Genomic DNA, 25,311 nt, shown 5'->3' on the forward strand with positions numbered 1-25,311 from the left:
CTTGCATCAACTAAACAAGCCAAGACAAGCATCTTCAAAATCCACACATCAAGCATGATTAATGTATCGATCAACCTGAGCCAACGGTGAGACTATGTCCTTACGTTTATGGAGTTATTAAAGAAGATTACAATTGATGGCACGGTCAAGCAATATTCAACTATACGAAAAACAAAATAGTACTTCAAAATGTTTATAGTTTTCGTTTCGTGACAGAATCAATAGAAAAAAAAAAAGATTATTTTAAATTTTAAAAACATGCAATCATCAGAAAAGAAAGTGTCTTTAAAAGGAAACATGTACGTTCAAGTGTACATGTGACCAGTCAAATGCCAAAGACAAGTTTTCCACGTATCTTCAAATCACACATAAATGACTTCATACCAAACTGCTAAAAGCTTCTAGAAGGAAGACAGCTAGTACAACGAATCTTAAACCTTAAATAATTCAAGCACAAAACTAAAGCATTAAGTTTGGTCATTACATGATATGCTATAATGCAACGACCAAAACAACAAATAATTGAATACTTCTAGGCTTCTTGTTGGTTGTCGTTTGGTCGTCGATACGGCATGAATCTATGGTCTTTTGCAGCGTTTTTCCTTCTCTTTTTCTCAATAAAGGATTCAAGCTTGCCAGACGCCTTGTAAAGTACACGAAATATAACATTAGTTTAGAACATATAATGTTAATTTTGGATCAAAATAAAATCTATAAAAAACCACTAATTCGTGAAAAACTGTAATTCTGTTTTGCATTTTTGAGCCAAGTTAATCACTCGAAAGAGTTATATTGAACATTGAACTTTGAGGTCAACAGGCGAATAGCATTATAAAAAAACTATTAACTTGATACTAGGGGTGCAAACGATCCAAGACACTAGCAACCTACTTGAGATTGAATCGATAAAAGCTCGAAACAAGCCAAGGTCCAAGCCTCAAATAAAGCTCGATTAGTTATCAAGCCCCAAGCTCGAGCCACGTATGAGAAGTACATTTAGGTCAAGCCTTTTAAGTTTTACCTCTTTTGGACTTCTATGTATTAATTTCACGCTGCACCGCCGAACTCTAGGCTCGACCCAAGCTTTGGCTCGTTCAAGATACTTCTCGCGAGCTCGAGTCGAGCTTAGGCTCGTTAGAGTTTTTCTCAAGAAAATAAATAAATAATTATAATTATAAATGTTTATAAATTAATTAACAAATAATAAACGAGCCGAGCACAAGCTTTAAAAAAAGAGCTCGAAATGAGCCGAACTCGAGCTCTCGTAAGACAACACGAGCCGAGCTTTAACCAATTCAAGCTCGAGCTCGTGCTCGGCTCATTTACAGCTGTACTGAATACCAATTACGAGAAACAAAAAGACGGGTAGTTTTCTAAGCCTTGATGAAAAAATAAAGGTTTCAAATTTATTAAAACCATATATCCTTTGGCATTAAAACTGAAGTCAATATCTGTAGACAGAATTATGTATATAACTATACCTTAAGCTCCTTGAATTTCTCAGCAAGCTGTTGTTTTCGGATTTCAGCTGCAAAAAGAAAAAAAAAACAGAAAGAAAAGCCAGTAAGATTAAAGGTCTTCATCAAATTAATTATATATATACAGAGAGAGAGAGAGAGAGATTACATTTCTTCAAATAATAAGGTTGTTTCCCTTGTTTTGCAGCTTCTCTTTCCTTCTTCTTGTGTTTAACAAGAATATCTTTGTCGGTACGTTTTGTGGATGCTGATTTCAATTGTTTGTCCTAAAACACCACCAATTCAAGAATTATATATATGACAAATATTAATGGCATCATGACTTGGAATAACTGTTTAGATTTGGAAAAACGACTTACAATCCACGCCACTTGTTCTTTCAACTCACTAACTACTTGTGGATCTTTTGTTTTCTTCATCTGCTTCTTCAATCGCTATCAAGATCATGAAACAACATTCAACAAAACAGAGTGACTTATAACTTAATATTAATAAAAAAAATAACATCATGTATTAGGGTAGATGCTTCTGATATCAGTAAAATTACCTCTTTCTCAGCAGGAAGCTCACTCTCATAGAGAAAGTTGTATCGCTTTTTGAACCTGCAAGAGAGAATCTTATCACATTAACAGGAACGAAACAAACCAAACATATATATCGCGTGCACACATACACACATACATACATACACAAAGAACAAACTAATTGTGAGGGCAACATTTCAATGTTGATTTGCTCTCATGTAAGAACAAAAACTATCACGATATGTTTTTTTTCTTTTTAAACAGGCAACATATTACTCTCTTATGATTATTATCTTCCGTTTCACACACGCATACATATGTGTGTATACAGTATACACACCTACACACGCACACATGTATGTGTATTGAACGGAAGCAAATCATCATAAGAGAGTAAGTGTTGTGTCTCTCTTCAAAAGAAAAACCATATTACGATAGTTTTTGTTCTTTCACAAAAACAAAGTAACATTGACATGTCACCCTCACCATTAGCTTGTTTTAACTTCAATAAACTTTAACTGGAAGAAAAGAGTAATTACCCATCTACATCAAGTGTTCCACATAACGATTCAAAACGAGGGTCACGAACAACCTGATCAAAACAAATATACATGAAAACACTAGTAAACTAGTGATAACACAATTTATCTGCCCATGTAATTTACTCACCTTTTTAGGAGCCTGAATGACTTCTCTAAATCTACCAACCGGTTTTTTGCTACTGATCTCCATTGGCCTGAAACAAAAACCGTGCTCTACTGTTAACAACTCTGAAAGCTAACAATATGGATGGAAAGAGTACTTACATCGATGACATACCTATTTTTATTCTCTCGTTTACCCTTTCTCTCTAAATTAGGCTTCTTATTAACCACGGGTGACCCATCTGAGCGTTCCTTCAACAACTGTTCAAATGTAGCTTCTTCCGCAAGTGCCTTTACTATCGCTTTCTCCACATCCTAATTGCACATTCATTACATGCTTTATTACAAAGAAATTCAATGCAGATACATTGATAGAATCCCGGAAAATATAAGATGAGATTGATAGGTTAATCCAATTCGAGAAGGATTAGGTCTCCGATTTAGCCAATTCGAGATGGCAATTCTCCAAATACAAGGTTAATAAACCCTAATATTTTTATATCATAAACATGGATGATCAATAAACTAAAAAACCAACATATAAATAGACCTAACTATATTAATAATGATGGGGTTACTTAGACCCTTCATCATCCTCACCAATTTATTTCCCGACCCTTCTACTTTCTTGGATCTGGCTCTAATACCCACCCGTATAGAAGACGGTCGTATCATACATATAATAACTTGCAGGCAAATAGCAGTCACAACAGTGTCATTATTGTAATTCCATCACATACGTAACTATGTAATTAACAATGGTGCAAATGTAATGGCAAGTTATTACATATAAGTTATAACATAGCTTTTATTCCTCTTTGCAGTGCTCATCATTCTCAATAACTCATAGTTCACATCAATTTCTATATAAAAAGAATTAGTAGCATGTAGGGCTGTAAACGAACCGAACAAGATCTTGTTCATGTTTGTTCGTTAAGCTTTTATGGACAAGCAAAAGTTTCACGAACACCTAATTAAACAAAATTTCTTGTTCCTGTTCGTTCATTAAGAAAATGAACTTGGTTATGAACGGTTCACGAGCACAAACGAACAAACACAAGTGAACACAAACAAGTTTTATTTGATTTGGCTAACCAAGAATAGTTAGTGTCAACAATTCGCTATGGCTACCACGTTGTGTTGGTGCTTTTATTTACATTCATATTCAAATGCTAATTTTAATTATAAATTAATCACAAAATATTCATTCATTTTTTTTTGTTTTATAGTTAATAATTTTGCTTGAATCCATAGGATAAGATTAGTAAAGTCAGCTAAAAATCGTTATTGAACAAACATAAACAAACAAATATTAACGAACATAAACATCCGTAAACGAACATAGCTCCTGTTTGTGTTTGTTCATTTAGTTACTCGAACGAAATTCCTTGTTCATGCTCGTTCATTTATTAAACGAGATTCTCCCTAACCTAACAGTTCGGTTCGTTTACAGCTCTAGTAATACGCTATGTTTGTGCACTGGAAATTATGTAACTGTGCATACTACGACTCACATCTTCGGAAGCAGTTTCTTCTTCTACTAATTCTTCTTCTTCTTCTTCTTCTTCTTCTTCTATTTCGGAATCAGATTCTTCTTCTTCTTCTTCATCGCTGACGTCAAATTTGATCTTGCTCGAAGTAGGCATATCATCGTGGCGAAACTTCATACTTAATCTGTAAAACTGCAAACAGTTTCATTCGTTTCGATCAAATAAACTCGTAAAACCTCAAACCTTCAACAGAAATCAACTGACAACATCATCATAATCATAATAGCCTAAATTACAGCTGCTCGTCAATTTAGGTGAAATTAATGAAACTAAAAGAGTACACTACAGGCATCTAAATTGATTAAAATCATTCCGCTCGAGCATAACTTTAACCCTAACCTCTTCATTAACTCGTAAAACCTCAGATATTCAATAAAAATCAACTAACGGCATCATCATAATATCACAAATTACAGGTTCTGTTTACATTAGGCCAAATTAATAAAACTAAAAGAAAACAGCTTCTAATTCAAATACGTTAAATCGATGTATAGATTGATTACTGCTAATAAAAAGCATACCGTTGGAGCAAAAGCTAAAGCCTAAGCTCTTTATATAACTCGTGATTAATCTCAAGATATATATTAATAGCTAAGCAGAATGAAATAAAATAAAACATAATGGTGCACTGCATACAATAGATAAATAAATAAACTTACAAAAGTGGTTTGAAGAATTCAATTGAAGGAGGATAGCTAGCAATCACCGGTTCGATGGATGAGGGGCAGGCAGACCGCAGACGGCGGAGGTCCGTTAGGAAGTCTGGTTGGGGGCTTGGGCCTTTCAGCTAAATACTATGGCCATTTGGGCTTAATAATCACTCATTAACTAATATTATTAGCCTATTAGGCTTTTGGGCTAATCTAAAGTAACAGATATGAGTTGTAACCTGTAAGAGCATTCTCGTTTCTTTCCTTATCTTCGAATATAAAATTACATTAAAATTCATGTTTTTTCTCTCTTCTTTTAAATTTAATTAGCAAAAGTGCCCGCACGTTGCCGCGGGTTCACGCAAATTATCTTCTCGTATTGGTTTGCAGTGTTTGGTGTTGTGTGTAATGGCCTATCCGTGCGAGCGAGCTGCCACTTGTGCATATGGTTTGGTGGATTTTTTTGGGAGGGGTTGAGCACAAAAATTTTAACATATCCATACGCATTGGATACATCGTGTTTTGTGAAATATTTGCTAATAAAGTAGGTTTTTATTAGTTTTGTGAATTTTAATCAACATAAAGGATTAAATGTGTGTTAACTGGTGAGTAATTAGAGTTGAAATTTAATCGGCAGATAAATAAATGCCAAATTAAGACCACTAAGTTGTCGTCAACGAATTGTAAAAAGGGTAAAGTGGTGGGCATACGTGATTTTATTGTGCACATGCATACTGGCATATGCATATATGTTGGATCAATGGTGTTATGAATTACCGGGTGCTTAAGTTCTAGAAACAAAACTTTTTATTTTGGGCATCACAAACTGACAAGTAGGAATGTGATGAGAATTAAGAAAACGATATGACATTAACAAATTCTATAGTGGGAGAGAAAAGGGTCTCAATGAAGATTGCACCCTTTTCGCCCGTAAACCAATTAATGTAGTAGGTCTTCCTAACAGTTTGTTGACAATCGCAATCTCATATAGTTTTGTTGTGCCAACCATGGCAAACAGTTTATGTTTGTAACGTAATGGGTAATGGGGATCCACGAGTGCAAGGATATAGATGCGATTGCGGGGGTTGTGAACATGGGGTCCACTTATCTCGGAGTACGGACCATAGGTTGTATGATATTTTGTGCCTTCCCAGAGTATCTGAATGGAGTTATCAATGTTTCCCAAGTGGGCCATAAAAGTTGATTTTGATGGAACATGAGGGAAGACCGTCTCTTTAACTTGTTCCATTCTCGTCTGAAACTTAATAATAACATTCATAAACACAGACCAAGTCTCTTAATCGATGAAGTGCAACGCATGTTGACATGGAGTTTCGTTTCCCACAGAAGTCGTTCTTACATGTTCCCTATCTGTGTTGAAGGGCCTTTGTGTCCATGTTGTTGTTTGTGTTAAATAAATGTGTCCTGTAAGGACACCTGTGATATGTTTAATATGCGAAACTTTGTGTCATTTGAAGGGTCATTCTATAATCCCAAAGGGTTTCTGATAGTGTCATAGTGTTATAAAGGCCATGAAATTCATTTGTTGGTAGACATTTGTATGCCATGGCTGTGGGGTTCTAGAGAAGCAACTCATTGGTTTGTAGAAACGTATGACATAGCAGGTCATCCAAGTGTGCAAATGTATTGGTGGTCATGGTTAGTGGTAGGATGGGAAAGCAAATTATTGATCGAGGGCTATAATAAGTTGTTTGCATCAATCAGATAAGAATACCATTCATTCTTGCGTACCAATGCATTGATTTAATCTCATCATTTAAAACCTTATCATGAATCTAAATGTTAGTTGTGATGCTTCAAATGCAAATAAGTGGCTAAGTTTTTTTCAAATTCAAACTGATATTTTAGGGTTTTTGATCGGCATAAGAATACGAGTCGATTGATTTAAACCTTACCTAAAAACGGTGATTCAGTGAAAACAAATAGTGTGAAAGTTTAGACCAGTGGCAACTATTTTTAAATTTGGGATTAATTTTGACCAACTGTATTAATTTAAGATTATTAATTTCCAAGTTTTCATACTTTTATTATGTTATGTTAATAATTTGGATGGTTGCATGATGGGTTTAAACTAAGCCTGGTAAAACATTCAGGTTGAGTTAGATTGCTTGACTGGTTAAACAAGTTTATGTTAAAACACATTTTAACAAAATGAATTTGGGTTAAATTGTATCATTTCAAAAAGTTTAAATTGTGTTCATGAAGGTGGTGATTTTATTTATATATATAAAAGCACAACTAAATGCCAATGTAACATTTGTTTTATTTATTTATTTTTGTCACAAAATTTTCTAGATGTTTACATTAGCCCCACCAAAGTTTCATTGTTTTAATTTGTGCTCTCTTCATCATTGTTATATACCATTCAAACTTTTCATGGTTTAATTTAGGTTTATTGGATTTTAATAATCCCTATTGACTGGTATTGGGCGATAATAACCCTTATTTATTTTATCACTACTTACGGTCCCAAATTTTAAAAAGTTGGCCCCCAATAGTCCTCCGTTAAAAATGACTTAACGGTGTTATACGCTTTCCCGAATTTCAAAATTATTTTTTAGAGCTTTTGATAGAAGGAGGATATGAGTTAATTGATGTAAATTGATCTCGAAAAGGTGATCCAAAACGACTTGATTTTTGTTAATTCAAAGTTTAAACACCCGAATTAAAGCACTGTATCGTCATTTTGGAGGACCCTTTCAAACTAAGTTTTACAACAATTAACCTGTATTATCATTATGATTGAAAGCCCTAAAACATGAGTTTGGAATTTGAGTATGATGAGTTATTTAATTTAATATGACTTTAAGGCATTAATTTAAATACATACGAAGTTCAGAGTTAAAAATCGTAAACCCTCCATTAAGAGCAAATAGAAAATAAGTGTGAATTATGTCTTATCCTATTATCCATTTTTCAAATACTAAAAACATGGCACTTTTTGTATCATATCCTTTGTTTGATCCATATGATCAGAAACTCGCGGTTGTTCGTTAGCTTGTTTAAAGGTGAATCTTGTGGTTGCTCGTTAGCTTGTTTAATAATCTGCATGCGAATAGCTTACAATCATATCATTAGAAGTTAAAAGTGAAGCAAGTCTACCTAAAACATATTGCATATTCATAGCATTTTGTGCAACATTGTTCTTTTGTTTCGATGATTGATATTATAAACTTTGAGCATGTTACCTTGTCATCTACCTGTTGCGCAGCATTGTTCGCACATATTTAACTTCAAAGCTCAAATGTTTCAAATACCTATAACAGATGTATATTATGAATTGGTTAGTTAAGACAATACAAACTAAATACCAAGAATTAAGGGTTGCATGATATACTTTTATTCATTTTTTTGCTAAAATCAAACAAAATATCGATACTTCGGTTTTTGAATTTTTGAAAACCATTCGAGATTAGTTTTTCGATTCAAAAATTTTGGGCCACAAAAAAGAAAGTTGGCCCAAAAATGTAAAGTTGGCCTAGATCATTTTGTTAATTGATAACTAATTGATTATTATACATTTATGCCAAAGTATTCGTGCTACATATTTGTAATATAATTCTTTTAAATTACTTAAAATAAAAAATAATAACTAAAAATTGAAATCAACTGCTGCCATTAATGGTGACATTTATTTAATATTATTGGTACCAAAAATATTTCCTGCAATTTTCTGGAATAATTTTTGCAAACCGTTTATGGTGGCCGGGAAAAACAGTTCATCTTTTGAACCAAATTGAACAGTTGGATTACATCTATGTACAAATGATTGACCTACAAAGGGAAAAACAAATTTACTGTAAGTGTAACAAAAAAATGGTGTTTCTCTTGGTAGTGACAAAGTCCAGGTTTATTGACTTTTTGACAAATAAAATTACAAAACATTAGTTGAATCATTATTTGGTTATTTTTTATTTTTTGGACAAAAAGTGTCAAATAACTTGTTTTCCAAATTTTTTAATGTTATAATGTTGGGGTAAATGTAATCGGTTTGTTTACGGGTCATGGATCGGCATCTTATCGGGTCACATAGGTCAGATGGGTCAACCTCATTTCGAGTAATCGGTGGATAAATGTGCTATCACCAATTAAAGGAAAAAAGGTCTTGTCCTAATATGTTACTAAAAACTTATATATATTTAAATAAAACTGTACTCAAATGCTCATGATTTGCTACAAGATTTGTATTTTAAACAAACAACGTTGTTATGTCTAAAATTAAAATGAAATTAAAAATTTTCCCTTTTAAAAGTAAAAAATGATGGAAAGTAACATATACTTTGTTAAATCCAAGGTAAACAAAATCTACTCAGGATTTGGAAGGAGTAATATACAAACTTTGAAAAGAAAAACTATTCTCTTATATTCAAATCATTGTGTTTTTATTTTATTTGTTTATTACAAAGAAGATGTTTTAATATAACCTTTTAACAATCTTAGAATTTTCAGTAATGCTCGTGTTTAAAATATATGATAAATAATTAACCAATTACTTTGACCAAATCTTACTTTAGAATTTTATATTTGTCTTACACTGATTTCGTTTATTTTCAAATATTAGTTTTTTAATAAAATTTGATAGTTTCGTATCTAAATTCATGCTCTCCTACATTTTTAGAGTAAATTGAAAATTTCGTACTTATTCATTAAGTAGATTTCAGACTCTATTCTTTAGCTAACTTATTTATATTTTATTTTTAATCGATTTTTGTCCTTATGCCCAGTACAGATCCATAAATTTGTTCATGAGGGTGCACTGTTTTTATATGCTCCAATTTCATGGAAACGAATATAAAAAAGTTAGGTCGGTTTTGATGGTTCGTTTTGGTAAGGTTCATCACATAATAAAATTGCGAATGCATCCAATTGATTATGAATTTTTTTAACCGACAAATCCTTCAGAAACCTAAATAACGTTTGAATCTTTTTAAACTTGGACTAAACTAACAAATAGAACCATTATGTTAAAAAAAACATCATAGTTTAAACAAAACCTAGTAACTATTAAAACCCACAACTAATTAGAAAAGTGTTTCTATTAACTTTGTTACCCTATATATATAGTGGCGTCTTGTGCTTGTATTAGACATACATACATACATACATACCAATGAATAATAACCTCTCTTAACGGATCGTCAATTGAATTAGGTTTCGGTCATCTCTAATCCCTACCTCATATGTTGGTCAACTTAGACTTCTTCCACACATATGTCCTGTTAAATATTTGATGATATCACATATACCAACCGATGACTCGGAATGAAGTTGACTATCTAACCTTTTGACCCGATAAGATGCCGATCCGTGACCCGTAAACAAACCGATTACATTTAACCCAACATTAAGACATTAAGAACCTTGGAAAACAAAACATGGGAGTTAAGAACGTGAATAGTCACCATAAAAATAGCATATTTAAATCATAACCTTTTGTTTTTTAACTTATTTAGACTCTTTATTTATTATAGAAATCTGAATTTTATATTAATAATCATAATTACTAAAACTATATAAAATCTGACCTTGTGACCCGATAAGATGCCGATCCGTGACCCGTAAACAAACCGATTACATTTAACACGACATTATAACATTAAGAAACTTGAAAAATAAATCATGGGAGTTAAGAACGTGGATAGTCAATATAATAATAATTACATATTTAAACCATAACCTTTTGTTTATTAACTTAGATTTAGTCTCTTTATTTATAATAGAAATATGAATTTTATATTAATAATTACAATTAGTAAAACTATATAAAATCTGAACATATATTGTGGCTGTTATTACTCCTTATGCCCAATTCATGTTACGATTTGTATCAGACTGCGGAGTGCTGCCCAATCCCTTGCTATATCAATAAAAATACATGAAAAAGAAATTTTAACATTATAGTCTTTTAATTTCGTTGTGTGGTAACGTGTTACTTATCATGTAAATTAATTCTTTTTTTTACTTTGCACTTTTGAAGTAAAACCGTCAGCATAAGGTTTGCGAGAAGGACAGATGTAATGCATGCAGTTTCTCTTGAAACAAAGTACCATCCATCGGCTGTAGATTTGCTTCTCATTAAACGTTAAGCAGTTAATACGGAAAAATATCGGATATCGGTCAATGGTCGATATTTGAGATATCGGTTATATTAAATCATGCGAAATTTATATATATGCAATGTATTTAATAATTAGGAAGTCATCTTAAAGTTACGTTAAAAAATATTATTAGGAATTAAAAATGGAATTTAACAATTAGGAATACTAAAAGGTTAAAATAAATTAAAAACTGAAAATTACATCTTTCCATCCACGTTCTCTTCAACAGTTTAACACTTGGGAATACTAAAAGGTTAATATTTTAACTTATTGCATTCTCTTTTCACCCGACCATCTCTCAACAATTACCTGGGGCGAATTTGGGGAGCCGGAGGATATGACGCCATTCCAAAGGAAAAATAAAATTTTAAAATGTTAAGTTTTGAAATTTGGAATACTAAAATAGTGGCTTGACATACTAAACTACGATATTTTTTTTCTTTTTTCCTTTTTTAAGGTATGCAAAAATATAAATATAAATCAAATTCCGATTGATTTATTTATTTTAGCTGCCATTTGGGTCACTGAAAGGGGTATAAACGAGCCGAGCTGCTCAAAGACATGTAAGACTGAATATCAATCCTTAATTAGAGTCGTTTACAATAATTAGAACTGAATTTCAGTCTCTAATATATTCCTCTCAAGTTAGAGACTGAATAATGGTTGTCGTACATTTGTACCATATTTAATTACATATCTGGGACTGAAATTCAGTCTTCAATATGTCTTCCTCCAAAACATTATATATCCTAAAGCATAGTTGAGACTGAAATTTAGTCTCAAATAAGGTGTCCGAATATTAGAGACTAATTGTCAGTCATTAAAACCAGTCACAAAAAATCAGTCCCTAATACTATTAGCAACTGATAAATCAGTACCCGATATCACGTATTCGAGACTGATATATCAGTCCCTAATAGTTTAGTCTCAAGTGGTCACTTCTTTTGTAGTGTTCGTCGTCATTACATCTTCTCCGACATGAAGTCTCAAACAAATTAGGGTTTCGTCCAGGTTAGTTCATTTTCTACCTCAATCGATATTGTGAAAGTTTAATTATGCATACAAGTAAAAATTGTTTTTCTATTATGTGTGTTTAATGGAGTTTTTTTTTTTTGCCTTAGGTGGTTTGAGAGACGGACAAAATAATTGTTTATATTCCTTCAAATCCACCTAAAGATGCAAACAGTTCGTTTGGTTATTGATCAACATTATATAGCCCACATTGTGACCGTGTATATTTTGTTCCATATTTGACTAATCTTTTTCTTTATTTACTTTGTTAGTTTTTCTGATGAAACTGCAGCTATTATCTCTGTTCTTCAGTATTTTCGTGATGGATACAACATTAATCTTCGTTATGCTTTCTGCAATTCAAGCAGGCACAGATGCAAATCCAACATATTCGGTTAAGGTATGACACTTGACCTAAGAAGGTGACTTAAAAATATTATACAAAGTTTTCTAAAATAAGATTTTTTTTTTCTTATTAAGCTTATTTATGCATCATGCATATGGGATGCTGATGCAGCTGTGAAAAGTTGGAATCATCCAACATTTAGCTTTGGGCTTACTATAGAATGATATTAGATACCATTCCATATTCTATTCTTCATTAACTGTCAACCAAACATGCACTTAGAAGCACCAAATTTCATTACAATGCACAACAAATATAAACAACACACAAAACCGATTTATAACAAAAAGATGAGAGAAACTTGTTAAAAAGTTTGACTCCAGTACAACTTCCTTATCCAGAAGCATATATGTGTTGCTCTTTTCAAGTAGCATCAACATTATTTTTTCGTACAAAAACATCAAAACATTCTAATTTCTACACATCATTCCCCCAAATGAGAACCAACAATGATTAGTCCACCATTCTAAATCCAAAGCCAGACCTTGCTTTATGTTAGTTGTTGTTGTCGTTTTGAATAGTGTATAGAGAGCATAATAAGTAGAGAAAAGAGAGTTTGTTCTTCATTGGTATGTATGCATGTATACACAAGAAGCCACTATATATAGACTAACAAAGTTAGTAGACACATAATGACACATGAGAGTTAAGAATATGAATAGTCACCATAATAATAATAACATATTTAAACCACAACCTTTTGTTTTCTAAAGGATTGAAAAGTAATGTCACAAAAAATGAAGCTTCATGATGTTGTACCAAAAGCTTTGAGAGTTGATGTATATGTTGGCAAATTACTTTTCTTGCCCTATTATGTAATGACTATTTTGTCATTGTCATGTAATTGTGAAATTACCTCCATTGCCCATCACTCTTCCTTTATATATAATATAGATAATATTTTTTTTATACTTTTATCATTACGTCTTCTATCTCCTCTACTTACAACCACTTTAAAAAACTATTAAAAATTTTATAAGATGTTACATAAACTTTTTAATTATACAGAAAAATCAATGCGTTTTCTCTTTTTTTTTCTTTCTCCCACAACACCCCAAATCTCTCCCTAAATTATAAAAACTCCACTCACGAAACTTGGTGAGTTGAATGTGAATGCTCTCATGCTTTGAGATCATTCACATCATATCATCTATATCTTGTGAGAGAGTAGTTTAGGATGTTCTCAGATGAAGAGATAAAATGCAAAGGCAGAGCCAGTAGTGGTTTGAAGGGCAGAGGCAAGCAGAGATTAGGAAGGATGGTTCGGGGCTAGGGCTTAATGATGAATATGATTAGTCTTTTGGGCCAATCTAAAGGAACATAAATTGGCTTTTTATCAGTTTTTAGTCGGTTCAATTTTAACTGGGTAGAGGGGGAATTGATCTGTACTGGCGGTTTAGGTATGCTAGGTAGCTAGGAACTGGATTTTTTAGCACCTCTAACTAGTTCATACAATATTGGAGATAATAATGTCAACAATGAACGGAGGTGATGTTCATTTTTCAGTTTAGTGCGAAAAATGGGATGCCAAAATTTTCAGTGTTGTCGGTGTGGTTTGGCAGAAAAAAACCCCGCGGGTGTGGCATGAGGAAGATCAATATGGACTGTAAGTGTAATTTAAAAAAAATGGGGCACCAAATGTGTAATATGACCAAACTACATGAATAGTGAACTTAACTCAAAGAAAACACACCTCTCGCCTCTATAAAAATTGAATCCTACACCCCTTTCGTGTCGTTGATTTTGGAATTGCAACCTTAATTATATAGAGAGTTCTATGAAAACTTTCAGATTTAATGTTATTTCGTTGGTTCTTCAAAATACATTAATCGGATCAAACTCTGAATTCGAGAGAAGAATTAGTATGAAATTTGTGAAGAAGATGAACCAGAGTGTCAATTAATTGGAAGAAGCATTGTATATCTCTGCAGAAGTAGTTGGGATTGAATAACTGCCTTAGGCAGTTATAATTCAAAATTTAAATTATATTAGTATGCCTCCAAAATAAAACTTATGATTGTGACATAATCAAAAATAATTTTTTCTAATGAAAGCTTAAACCCAGCCAGAGGCTCTGCCCCCTTGGACCCTCCCTGCTACCTGCTAGGGATGAGCATGGTGCCGGACCGGTACCGACCGGTCCCGATCCCGAAAATTCCTAATTTTCGGTACCGGTACCGAAATATTCGGTTCGGTACCGGTACCGGAGGTAAAAAATCGAGAAATACCGGTACCGTACCGTACCGATCCCGAAACTTAAAACTTTGGTACCTATTCGGTACCGACGGTACCGATTTCGGTACCGGTACCAATCGGTACCGGTCCCGATTTTGCTCATCCATACTCCCTGCTAGGGGGCTCCGCCCCTATGATCTCTGTTCGTAAGAGGCTTCACCCCTAACATCATAATAGACTAAAGCAAGCGTGCATTCCATACATCTCGAATTTGCTTAATGTTTATTATGATTACATTGATCGGCCAGTTAATCCAATTACACTAAAATGTTAATACTTCGTTCTCTCATGGGACCATGGGCGAAGTATAGTTGGGGCCCGGGGCCCCCCCTGTTTTTTTACGCAGTAGTGTAAATTTACTCGTTTTCGGCCGAATTTTTTTTACGTAGTGTAAGTTTAGCCTTTTTTCGGCCGAATATTTGAGCCCGGCCCCCCTCGTTTGTGAAATTTTATATACATTTTGAGCTCCCCCTCCTCCGGTGCTTCAATCCAAACTTTGCTACTGCATGGGATCATCAAGACCGTCACAATTGGAGCCACTAAAATTTGAAAGGGTGTTCCTTCTTGGTAACATTATTAAGACAAAGCCAATAGTGAAAACAAAAAATATTTTTTTTTTGACACTCTGATGGTCTAAACTGTTTACTAGATTGTTTTTTCATATGTTTTTGGATTCATGTAACGTACTATATAATCATTTAGTGCAACTATTTCCAGTTTGAAAATGATTTTTTTTAATTTGTTTACATGATTCGTCTCATCGTTACCAAGTTGCAAGTAGGGCTGTTCAAAAAGCCCGCGGCTCGTGGCTCGCTCGAAAATAGCTCGATAAAAGATCGGCTCGAAAAAGCTTGATTCTAAATGAGCTCGACTCGACTCGGCTCGATTTCTAAACGAGCCGAGCTCGAGCCAGGGTCAGCTCGGCTCGTGGCTCGGTTTGGCTCGACTCGTTAGCTCGGCTCGTTTAGATTAAACCCTAAATTTTAATATCTATATATAATAATATCATACCAAGAAATAAATAAATAAAAATTATACATATATTATGTCAATAGATACCTAAAACCTTATCCAAGAATAACGAAAATGAAACAAATAAATTTATAAATTCTCTAGTTTATAAACTTTATATAATATGTTTGTTAACATTATATATTTTGTATTTTAATCAAAATTTGTAAAATATAAAATAAAAAAATAATAAATAAAAAAAATAAAGAAGTCCGGCTCGACGAGCTCGAGCTCGGCTCGAGCTTTATACGAGCCGAGCTCGAGCTCGATTTTTCAGCTCGATAAAGAAAACGAGCCAAGCTCGAGCCAGCTTGATTAAGTTCGAGCTCAAGCGCACTCTGGCTCGACTCGACTAGGCTCGTTTACAGCCCTAGTTGCAAGAGGCATACTTGATTGACGATCAATGTTATTTATGTTTAAAATATATTTGACTGATAATATGTTGATATTTAGTCGATATGCCCTCCTATATTTTAATTATCATTAAGTTTAATCATTTGTTGTCCCCACATACAGGTACAGTAACATGAAAACCTTAAAACAAACAAATAACATGAACAATCTTATCAAACCAAAGCTAAGGTTGTCATCTGCCCCATGTGCTATATATAAAGCTATCCCATGGCCCATATAATTACCAAAACATGTTCCAGTCCAATTTCTCAAAAAAGGTGTTCCAAGTTTTTAACACTCATCCATTGAACTTCAAAAGTTGTTACAAATAATTTGTAAAAAGTCATGTATTGTAATTGTACGTGTACTGCCAAAAGAATAAGTGTTCTAACGGTACCTTCGTGACTTTCTTCAGGGACTTGCCGGTTCTAGTCTAGTTTGTGAAAAAATGTCTTGCGTGAGCCATGTGCTTCATCATAGTGGACTTTCAGGCACCGGGCTTCTCCTAAAATTGATGGAGGGCCGGGTCACTATCATTGTATGTGATCGCGAGTGTGTGTAGCCTTTTGCCAATGGGTGTGCTTGGGTGGCTGAGCTTTATTGGTCGTTCAAAAAAATTGTAGGTGTACTACTTTAAGACAAATGCTAGAAGTTATTAAGTAAAGTGTTTTTATGTTGTAGAGGAGATTGTGTTTACTACTTGGTAGTTTATTTTGAGAGCTTGGAATAAGACTATTTTGGCTCCATAAAGATACGGAGGACGAGCGACAAAGTTTTGGGCTAATTTGGGCTACAAACACCACCTCTGGCGATATTGGGGGGGGGGGGGTGTCGACATAGATTTGTCGACGGTTGGGTTAGTAAGAATAATATTATTTTATTAAATGGACCAATGACAACCGTTTGGGGGGGGGGGGTATTTTTTATGCATAATACCACACCCCTAAATGAAAATGGTCGCTTTACTAACGTGGCGGCACATATCAAAATATCTCTCATTTTGTACCCTCATCATCATATTTGGATATCCTTTTATGCGGGCAAGACACAAAATTAAACCAAAATCAGTACTTTGCATTGAAGTAGCTTGCAATTATTAGCAAAGGGGTCGATATCAATTAAAACTTAAAACTTCATAATAAAAATGTTGAAACTGTTTTTCTTACAATCCCAAAATGACAAGGACTTGATATCTTTTATTAATCGCGAGTCACTTATACAATTCAATGAGAGATTAGAGATGCACGAAACTTAACCGTTTTTAACAGATAGTATAATTTTACATTTTAAACATAACCATCGAACCACATAAGTATTCGTTTGAATCCTACAAAATAAACGTCATGTATATTGTTGAAATTGATTTTAAGGGTGTGTTGCCGTCCGAAAAAAAAAAGAACATAAGTAGTTAGTAGACCAAGTGATAAACATCTTTATATTTTTGTTACAACCTTTATAATTCTTCTCAAATAATTAAACATCCTAAATTAATAGAAAATAATTAACTTAGATCATAGATCCTTTTCAGATATATATTGATGTTTTAAAGATAACATAAAGACATAAGATGTTTTAAACGTTTAAACTTATGTTAAACATGGGGCTATGATAATTGGAAAAGGTACAATTAATATCGATCTATTTTAGATGCATAATTGCCTTGCTCCAACCATTACAAAATATACATTCCCCTTTATTTTGAAGTGTCATATAAGTTAGAACCATAACCATAAGTCCATAACCATAATATCAATTTGAGGGTGACCGATTTTACTGAATTAAGGGTCATCGATGAAATGATGTATACATTATTGGTGGATATTTCCGATTAATCATTGTGTTAATATAACCAACAATTTTTCCGAACAAATCGTTGACAAAATTTGAAAAAAAATCCATAAAACTGACTGTGTGGTCGAAAACTAAGATTTTAACCTTTTGTTTTGTTTTATCAGTTTGTGATCGATCGTGTCTTTTGTTGGCATAATTTTCAATTTGTTAATAAAATCATTTTCCTATTAGATGAACGCTACCTAGCTTGTCCTTAAAAGTTAAAACTACATTATTTCATGCATGCATGTAACGTAATTGTTGGTAATATATAAAGATGTTTGATAACAAAAAATAGTAATAACCGTACGTACTTATATGTTATAACTCAGGAGACATAAATATATACATGATCATAAATATTTTCTACAATGATATCGATGCATGATTACATGCATGTAGTATATATAAGTATACAACAAATTACGGAGTATATCTTATCTACCTCACCTTTTCAACGTGATGAATTTAAACCGACAGTACGTATATCAAGTTCATTCTTGGCTATATATACACATTTTTTATAAGAATTAAATCAAGAGAAGTAGCATGATATAAACAAACTTTATGATAAGAGAAGATGGTTTAATTTAAGTAGTCATAAACGCTTTGTAATAAATCTGGATTCATTACGGAGTTAAGACCACCACCAAAGCTAGATAACTTAAAGAAATGAGATAAGCGGGAGAACAACCGGCACATCCCACTTTCATGCAAGACTTAATGTGTCCAACTGATACAGGAACTTATTAACTTAATATAGCGGATACTTAAAATTAATATTTTGATTAAAATAAGGCAAGCTGTGATTTAAAACCACGGATTGCATAAAATATTAACTTAATACCACATTACCACCTAGGAAGAGATGATGGTTTTGCTTATTAGTCAAGCCATGGTTTAAAACCACGGTTTAAACTTTTTAATATTTTTTAAATGCCGAGAAATATATGTATTGATATTTTTGCTTTTTGTATCTTTAATCAAGCCGTGGTTTAAAACTAATGTTTGAATTTTATTATCATTACTCTTCTCAATTCAGTAATGTTTACACGTGATGGTTGATAGCTTTTTCATAGTATAGTTATTACCGTGAACTTATGTACTTACCTTTATTAAAAAAAATCAACCCGTGGTTTCAAACCACGGGTTGACTAACAATACCATCACTTTCACGAAAAGTGGGATTAGGATACAAATTTGGCTATAATCCGTAGTTTCAAACCACGGTTTGTATTATTTTAATAAAACTGTATTGTTTTATGAAATTCTATCTGACATGCTTAAATAAAAGAAGATAAACAGTGGTTACTGTATTGTTTTATGAAATTCTATCTGACATGCTTAAATAAAAGAAGACAAACCGTGGTTTGAAGCCACACTTACACTATTTGTGAAAAAAATTAAAAAACCAATAGCACTTTTGACATAATTTTTATAAAAAGCATCATTTATGAAAAATTTTCTTGCATAACATCATATTATTATATAATATAACTATATTACTAAATAGTTGTAGGATAAAATATCCTATCCAAGCTCTTTACATTATATCCATCCACACCACTTTTCGTCTACGTACGTAAATATTAATATTAATACTTATAACAACTGTCTACATATGTCTCCAACATCCCCTAATGTTCGTTACCTAAGATCAACCTTCAAAACCTGTTTCTCAATCAACGACTCGACACTTATAAAAGTATAAAACGACCATGAGCACCTCCTCCACAACCACCAGGTCGAAACACCCTATATACCGAGGAATACGCTGTCGTAGCGGGAAATGGGTGTCTGAGATACGCGAGCCACGCAAAACCACACGTATCTGGCTCGGGACATACCCGACACCCGAGATGGCTGCTGCCGCCTATGACGTGGCAGCATTGTCACTCAAAGGCAGCAATGCAGAGTTGAATTTTCCGGACCTTGCCGGGTCCTATCCACTGCCGCCTTCGCTGGAGCCTGCCTTCATAAGGAGTGCAGCGGAGGCGGCAGCAGAGCTGGTGAAATGTTTAAATGAGACGACTCATGTCTGGCAGACAGGTGATGGAGAGTTTGTTGATGAAGATGCAATATTCGGTATGCCGAATTTGTTGATTGATATGGCTGATGGAATGATGATTAGCCCGCCGCCGCAGGTAAGTAACGATGGTTCATCGGTGGTGGATTCTTCTGGTTTTGATAATCTATGGAGTTATTAATTTTATTTAGTTTGTATATTGGAAACAAAATGGAGTGTGACCAAAGTATATATGCATATTGCATAATGCATGCATGATCAAACTAGATGACTATATGTATATAATTTTTATCTCATGTATATGCATGAATGTGTGAAGGTCGTGTATTAATTATAGATTTATGTGGTGTTTGGTTCATTGGTTGAGTGAAATAAAGTTTAAACAAAGCTATAATTTATGTTTAATCAATATTAATACTAGCTAATAATACTATAATGAATAATATATATGTGATTAGAATTCTAATGTGTTAAGTAATTTAGTTATACGCTTATTATTTATTGAAAACTACACAAAACAATAAAAAAATATTACTTTTGAAAAATCACCTTAACTTATGCATGTTTCATTATTTTGAATTTTTTTCAAATATTTATTTTAAAAAAAAAAAACAAATGACCTCAAAACAGAAATATATGCCATAGTTAATATTGATGATTGTTTCTTCTAACTTGACTTAAAACGACTAGTGAATAGTTATGAAAAACCGTTGTCATAATTTATACTTAAAATACGAAATTTTCGTTTTATTCACACATACAAAATGTTCTTGTATCTAGGGGTGTCCAAAACACCCGACCCGAACCCGAATAAGCTAATTAGGGTCAGGTTAAATAGGGTCAAAATGTATTAACCTATTACCTACACAGGAATTAACATATATATTGGTCATATTTCACTTTAAATTTAATAACTTTTGACTATATGTTAATGTTAAAAAAAATGTACCGCTCATGAGTCTTGAGTGTATGACAAGCCAAAAATATTAACAATTTGTGTTTTTAGAGTCTCTCAATCAGTGTTTTGAAACCCGGCCCGGATCGGCCAGTCGGCTCGGTCCGACCGGGACCCGGTGATGATACCGGTCCGGGTTATGGTATACAACCCGTTTTCTATTGGACCGGCCGGGTTTTGTGGGTGGCGGTCGGATCAGACCCGGTGACCCGGCGGGTGAACCGGCAATTTCTGTTTTTTCTTAATCAGATCCAAATAACACACAAGATAAGTGTTGTAAGAGGCGGAAGTAGTCAAAATCGGGGTAATCGGATCCAAAATCAGACATGGTCGGTGTAAATTAGGTTATAATTGGGTCAAAATTGGATCAAATCAGTCATGTAGAATGAGTTCTTACCTTAATTATAACCAAAATTGTGTATGTGATAAGCATGGAGTGTCTGTGTTTGAACAGGGGGGAAGAGGCGATGTGTAGCTAGGGTTACAGGGAGGAAGACAATATATTTTTGACCATTTTAATACTTTAACCCCTAAAAACCTCAAAAGTTTACATTTAGTCCATAACTTTATAAGTTTTTGCATAAATGGTATTTAAACGGATTACTAGAGACACCATGGAGTTTTACTAAAAGACCCCTCAATATGTCCCGTATAGCTCAATACGGGGCATGGGTTTTTTAAAAAACCCCACCAACTTTTGTCTTATTATGTTTTGTACTTTATTTTTTTAATGTTTTTTCATTTTTCTTATTATGTTTAAAGTTTTAGTTTTGTGTTTTAATTTTGTTTTTTTGTTTTCTTTTTTGACAGAATTACAAATTTTGTCCTTTAAAATAAGACGAATTACGGTTCGTGTCCTTTTCTAAGTTTCCTTGCAGGCGGTGTACTTTAAACTTTTTTTTCCTACAAGTTTTGTCCTTTACGCTAACTGGGTTAGAAAAAGTCAGTTAAATGCCCTCACGTGAGACGCATGTGAGGGCATTTTTGTCTTTTCGTCTGCCTGCAACTTCTTCTTCCTCTTTTCTTCTTCCCCCTATCTCTCCTCTCATGTGCATCCACCATCACCACCCACCTTCTTCTTTCAACATCCAAAACCCCACCACCACCTGTTGCCGACTGCCACCACTACCCACCACCTACCACCATCACCTGAACAACTGCCGTCATGTGTCTAATTCAAACATCTCTACAGCAATCTCCCGCCGCCGGTCACACAATTCCTTCCATCTCGAATACTCTCCGTCAAATTCACCATCTCTTGTTGCGCTGTCTCGTCTCCAGTGACCTTCGTTAACGGCAACGTTGATTTGAAAGCGGTGGAGAGGTTGATTTGAAAGCGGTGGAGAGGAATGAGATTAGGTCAGGCTCCTTACAATAATAATAACTGCTCAGATCTGAGGATCCGCCGCCGAAATAGATCCGACAGGTCTCCGTTTAATCTGGTTCAAGACCTGATATCAATCAACCAACTACACCTCTTGACTCAAAACCTGAAATCGAACTATCTGAAACTGATTTGAACCTTCAAACGTATTATTATTGCTACAATTAATCAAGCAGAAGTAAGGAAAAATCAGAAACCGTGTTTGACCTTGTAAATACCGACGCCCCACAAATTGTTCGCTGCCACAAGCCTTCTAACCAAGCACATCAGCAATCGAGTCCAGCACCATTCAGAAGTAAGTTTATTGTTGATTTGCTCATTTCCATTTACCGATTCAAAGCCCTATGATCTTGATTATCCTCTGTTACTTTTGTACTCGAATTTTAAAATTGACATTAGGGTTCAACTAGAATGAAGAAGATGAACTCTTTTATCACCATTTTTTTATCCTGTTGCGTCCCAAGTTGACCAGAGAAGGTGCTGCTGCTTCTGATGATGCCCAGAGAAGGCGGTGGTGGTGATAGAAAAGGTAGTGGTGGTTGGTGGCATCTGTTTTTAAAAATGAAGAAGAAAGAGGAAGAAGAAGTTGCAGGTAGACGAAAAAACAAAAATGCCCTCACATGCGTCTCATGTGAGGGCATTTAACTAACTTTTTCTAACCCAGTTAGCGTAAAGGACAAAACTTGTAGGAAAAAAAAGTTTAAAGTACACCGCCTGCAAGGAAACTTAGAAAAGGACACGAACCGTAATTCGTCTTATTTTAAAGGACAAAATTTGTAATTCTGTCTTCTTTTTTTTTATATAATATTTTTTTTTTAAAATTTGTGTTATTATAACAAAATTTTTTTAATAAAACAATAAACACGTATATACATCAAACCAAAACATTATCATATACAAAAGATCGAGTTTGTACAAAATAAAACAAAATATATACAAACTATAAAAACGGCGTGTCATCGAAGCCAGAGGCCGTAAACGCCGCATCGTGAACATCAACGTGGTCGTCCACGTTGTCGCCCCGTCCGCGTCGAACGCCTCTCGTGCTCGCCTTGTGGCTGAAAGTAGGTGGAGGTGGTACCTCGTACCTCTCACCACGCTGAGTGGCGCCGATGTAACCTACGATCCATCCAATCTAGCGCTGGGTCTGTAGCATCGACCGCTGCATCTCCCGCTGCACCCGCTGCATCTCCAGCATCCCCCGCTCCATGCGCTGTAACCTGGCGTCAATGCCGGCATCCAAACGCACTGCCCGATAAGTACGAGGGACGTGCTGCGGCGGTGGCTAATATAAAAAAATAACTAATTTATAAAATAAACGAATTGAAAGTAAACTTCAAACAATAATGCAATATGAGTACCTCATGTGCGTTGACACCAGCATCTGTGTCCCAACCTGCATCCTCCACCTCGTCAACAGGCTGGTCGACAACCTGGACCTCCGCTGCTGCTATCGGGGCAGGCTCGACTAAAGGCATAGGGACATAAGGGGCACGCGCGTGCTGCCCGGTCACGAGACGGTATATCTGGTCACCGTCATGTCCTACAAACGACTTCACGATATGCATGCTCGAGCAGCGGGATTGGTCCAGCGGGCGCGGGTCGATTGCGGGGATACGTAAGCTAACTACCTGCTCTTCGTACCCCAACGAAATCGCAAGCTGGGTGACGTACGGGCCACCCATCAACGACCCAGTCTTTTTTCGGTGGTAGTAACCAGCAAAATAATCTGCAAAACATCACGCGAGGTTGCAGTGTGTGCGGGTCAGCAGGCACCGCACAAAAAATAGATCACGGAGATTGCAGTGCTCCGTGCCCTCTTTACGACCCGTGACAGACTTGACAATAAGGCGATGAAGATACCTGTATAGTATAGTATAGTATAGTATAGTATAGTATAGTATAGTATAGTATAGTATAGTATAGTATAGTATAGTATTTTATTGTACACGCATGAAACACTTACCGCGTCTGTCCATTTCTTCTAAATGGTGTTGCATCTGAGTGCAATTGTAGTTGAAAATATCGATCGTCGGAGACTGATACATAACCTTCCACCAGTACGCGAAGTCCTCCCCGATATCTGTTCTATATATACTTTTAAACTTTTTCTTTATATTCTCGGAGATGTGCCATCTACATAAATTTTTGGTGGCATTAGGGAAGACTACATCACACGCATTCATAAGGGCTTGGTCCACGTCAGTCAGTATCACCCGTGGCTCCATACAATCCTCGAGAAATTCTTTAAGTTTCTCGAGTGCCCATGTGAAGTTCTTCTCTTTTTCCCTAATAATAAATGCGTGGCCAATACAGAACGACTTTGACGTCGACGTCACACCAACAAATTGAACCAACGACCAGTCGTACATGTTGGTCTTGTACGTCGTGTCAATCAACAACACCTCAGGGAATGCACGCCACATTTTATGCGACTTATTATGGCAGAAGAAAATATCCTCTGTCCTGTCGTTGGAAGCATTCTCCCGGGTGTAGTACACGAAACCATTTTTATCGAAAAAGTGTTCAAGTACCCGCATTGGATTAAACAAAACTTTAATAAATATTATAAACACAAATTTATATATATATATATATAGTAAAACTATGAAAGTTTTCAACTACCTTCATGGGGGTATCGCCAATTCTCTCATCGGCTCTAAGCTTATATAAGTAGTTGTATAAATCGTTGAGTGATGGTTGGCAACCGGGAAACTGGGCTTTTACGGCATCTTGAATTTGTTGGGGCTTCAAACCGTTCCGATATAACCTCGCAACCAGATCAAGTTCATCGTTGGTCATTTTCCGGAGCTCCGCGTACCCCGCCTAAAAAACAATGGGATCGTGGTTGTGTGTCTCGTTTACCACTTCAAGCCTCCAACATCTACCTGACGAATCGAATCTGCCTTTGAGTTTAAATGGACAACATTTTTTGATACTACCGGTATACCTAATCGTGGCCCTCAGTTTGGGTTCCCCTCCACGATTGCATGCAAGGTCCACACTGTTTGTCCTTGACCGCTGGACCACAATAACACACCCATGATATCTTCCTCTCTTTTTGGTCCATTCCTCCAACTCTTTACGAAACTCAA

The 25,311-nt window shown here is 34.8% G+C and overlaps 2 protein-coding genes across 3 annotated transcripts; one reads left to right on the forward strand and one right to left on the reverse strand.

Annotated features, from left to right (window-relative positions):
* Positions 1–343: 343 nt before the first annotated feature.
* On the reverse strand, positions 344–4,888 carry LOC143561150 (uncharacterized). Of its 2 annotated transcripts, XM_077049284.1 has the most exons (10): positions 4,856–4,888; positions 4,161–4,328; positions 2,822–2,961; positions 2,672–2,738; positions 2,542–2,594; positions 2,026–2,080; positions 1,838–1,912; positions 1,627–1,744; positions 1,482–1,528; positions 344–643 (listed from the first exon to the last, which is right to left on the reverse strand). In XM_077049284.1, the coding sequence occupies exons 2-10, from the start codon at positions 4,311–4,313 to the stop codon at positions 533–535; spliced, it is 819 nt and encodes a 272-aa protein (XP_076905399.1). In that variant the 5' UTR covers positions 4,314–4,328; positions 4,856–4,888; the 3' UTR covers positions 344–532. The 2 variants fall into 2 exon arrangements, with proteins under 2 accessions (XP_076905399.1, XP_076905398.1); XM_077049283.1 differs by lacking the exon at positions 4,856–4,888 and having other exon boundaries at positions 4,161–4,463.
* A 14,681-nt stretch (positions 4,889–19,569) lies between these two features.
* LOC143561129 (ethylene-responsive transcription factor ERF026-like) lies at positions 19,570–20,096 on the forward strand. The gene has a single exon (XM_077049263.1). The coding sequence runs from the start codon at positions 19,570–19,572 to the stop codon at positions 20,056–20,058; it is 489 nt and encodes a 162-aa protein (XP_076905378.1). The 3' UTR covers positions 20,059–20,096.
* Positions 20,097–25,311: the final 5,215 nt, after the last annotated feature.

This window comes from Bidens hawaiensis, unplaced genomic scaffold (assembly GCF_021521415.1).
Source record: "Bidens hawaiensis isolate Kalapana, Puna unplaced genomic scaffold, B.hawaiensis_p1.1 tig00020557_1, whole genome shotgun sequence".
Lineage (NCBI taxonomy): Eukaryota > Viridiplantae > Streptophyta > Magnoliopsida > Asterales > Asteraceae > Bidens > Bidens hawaiensis.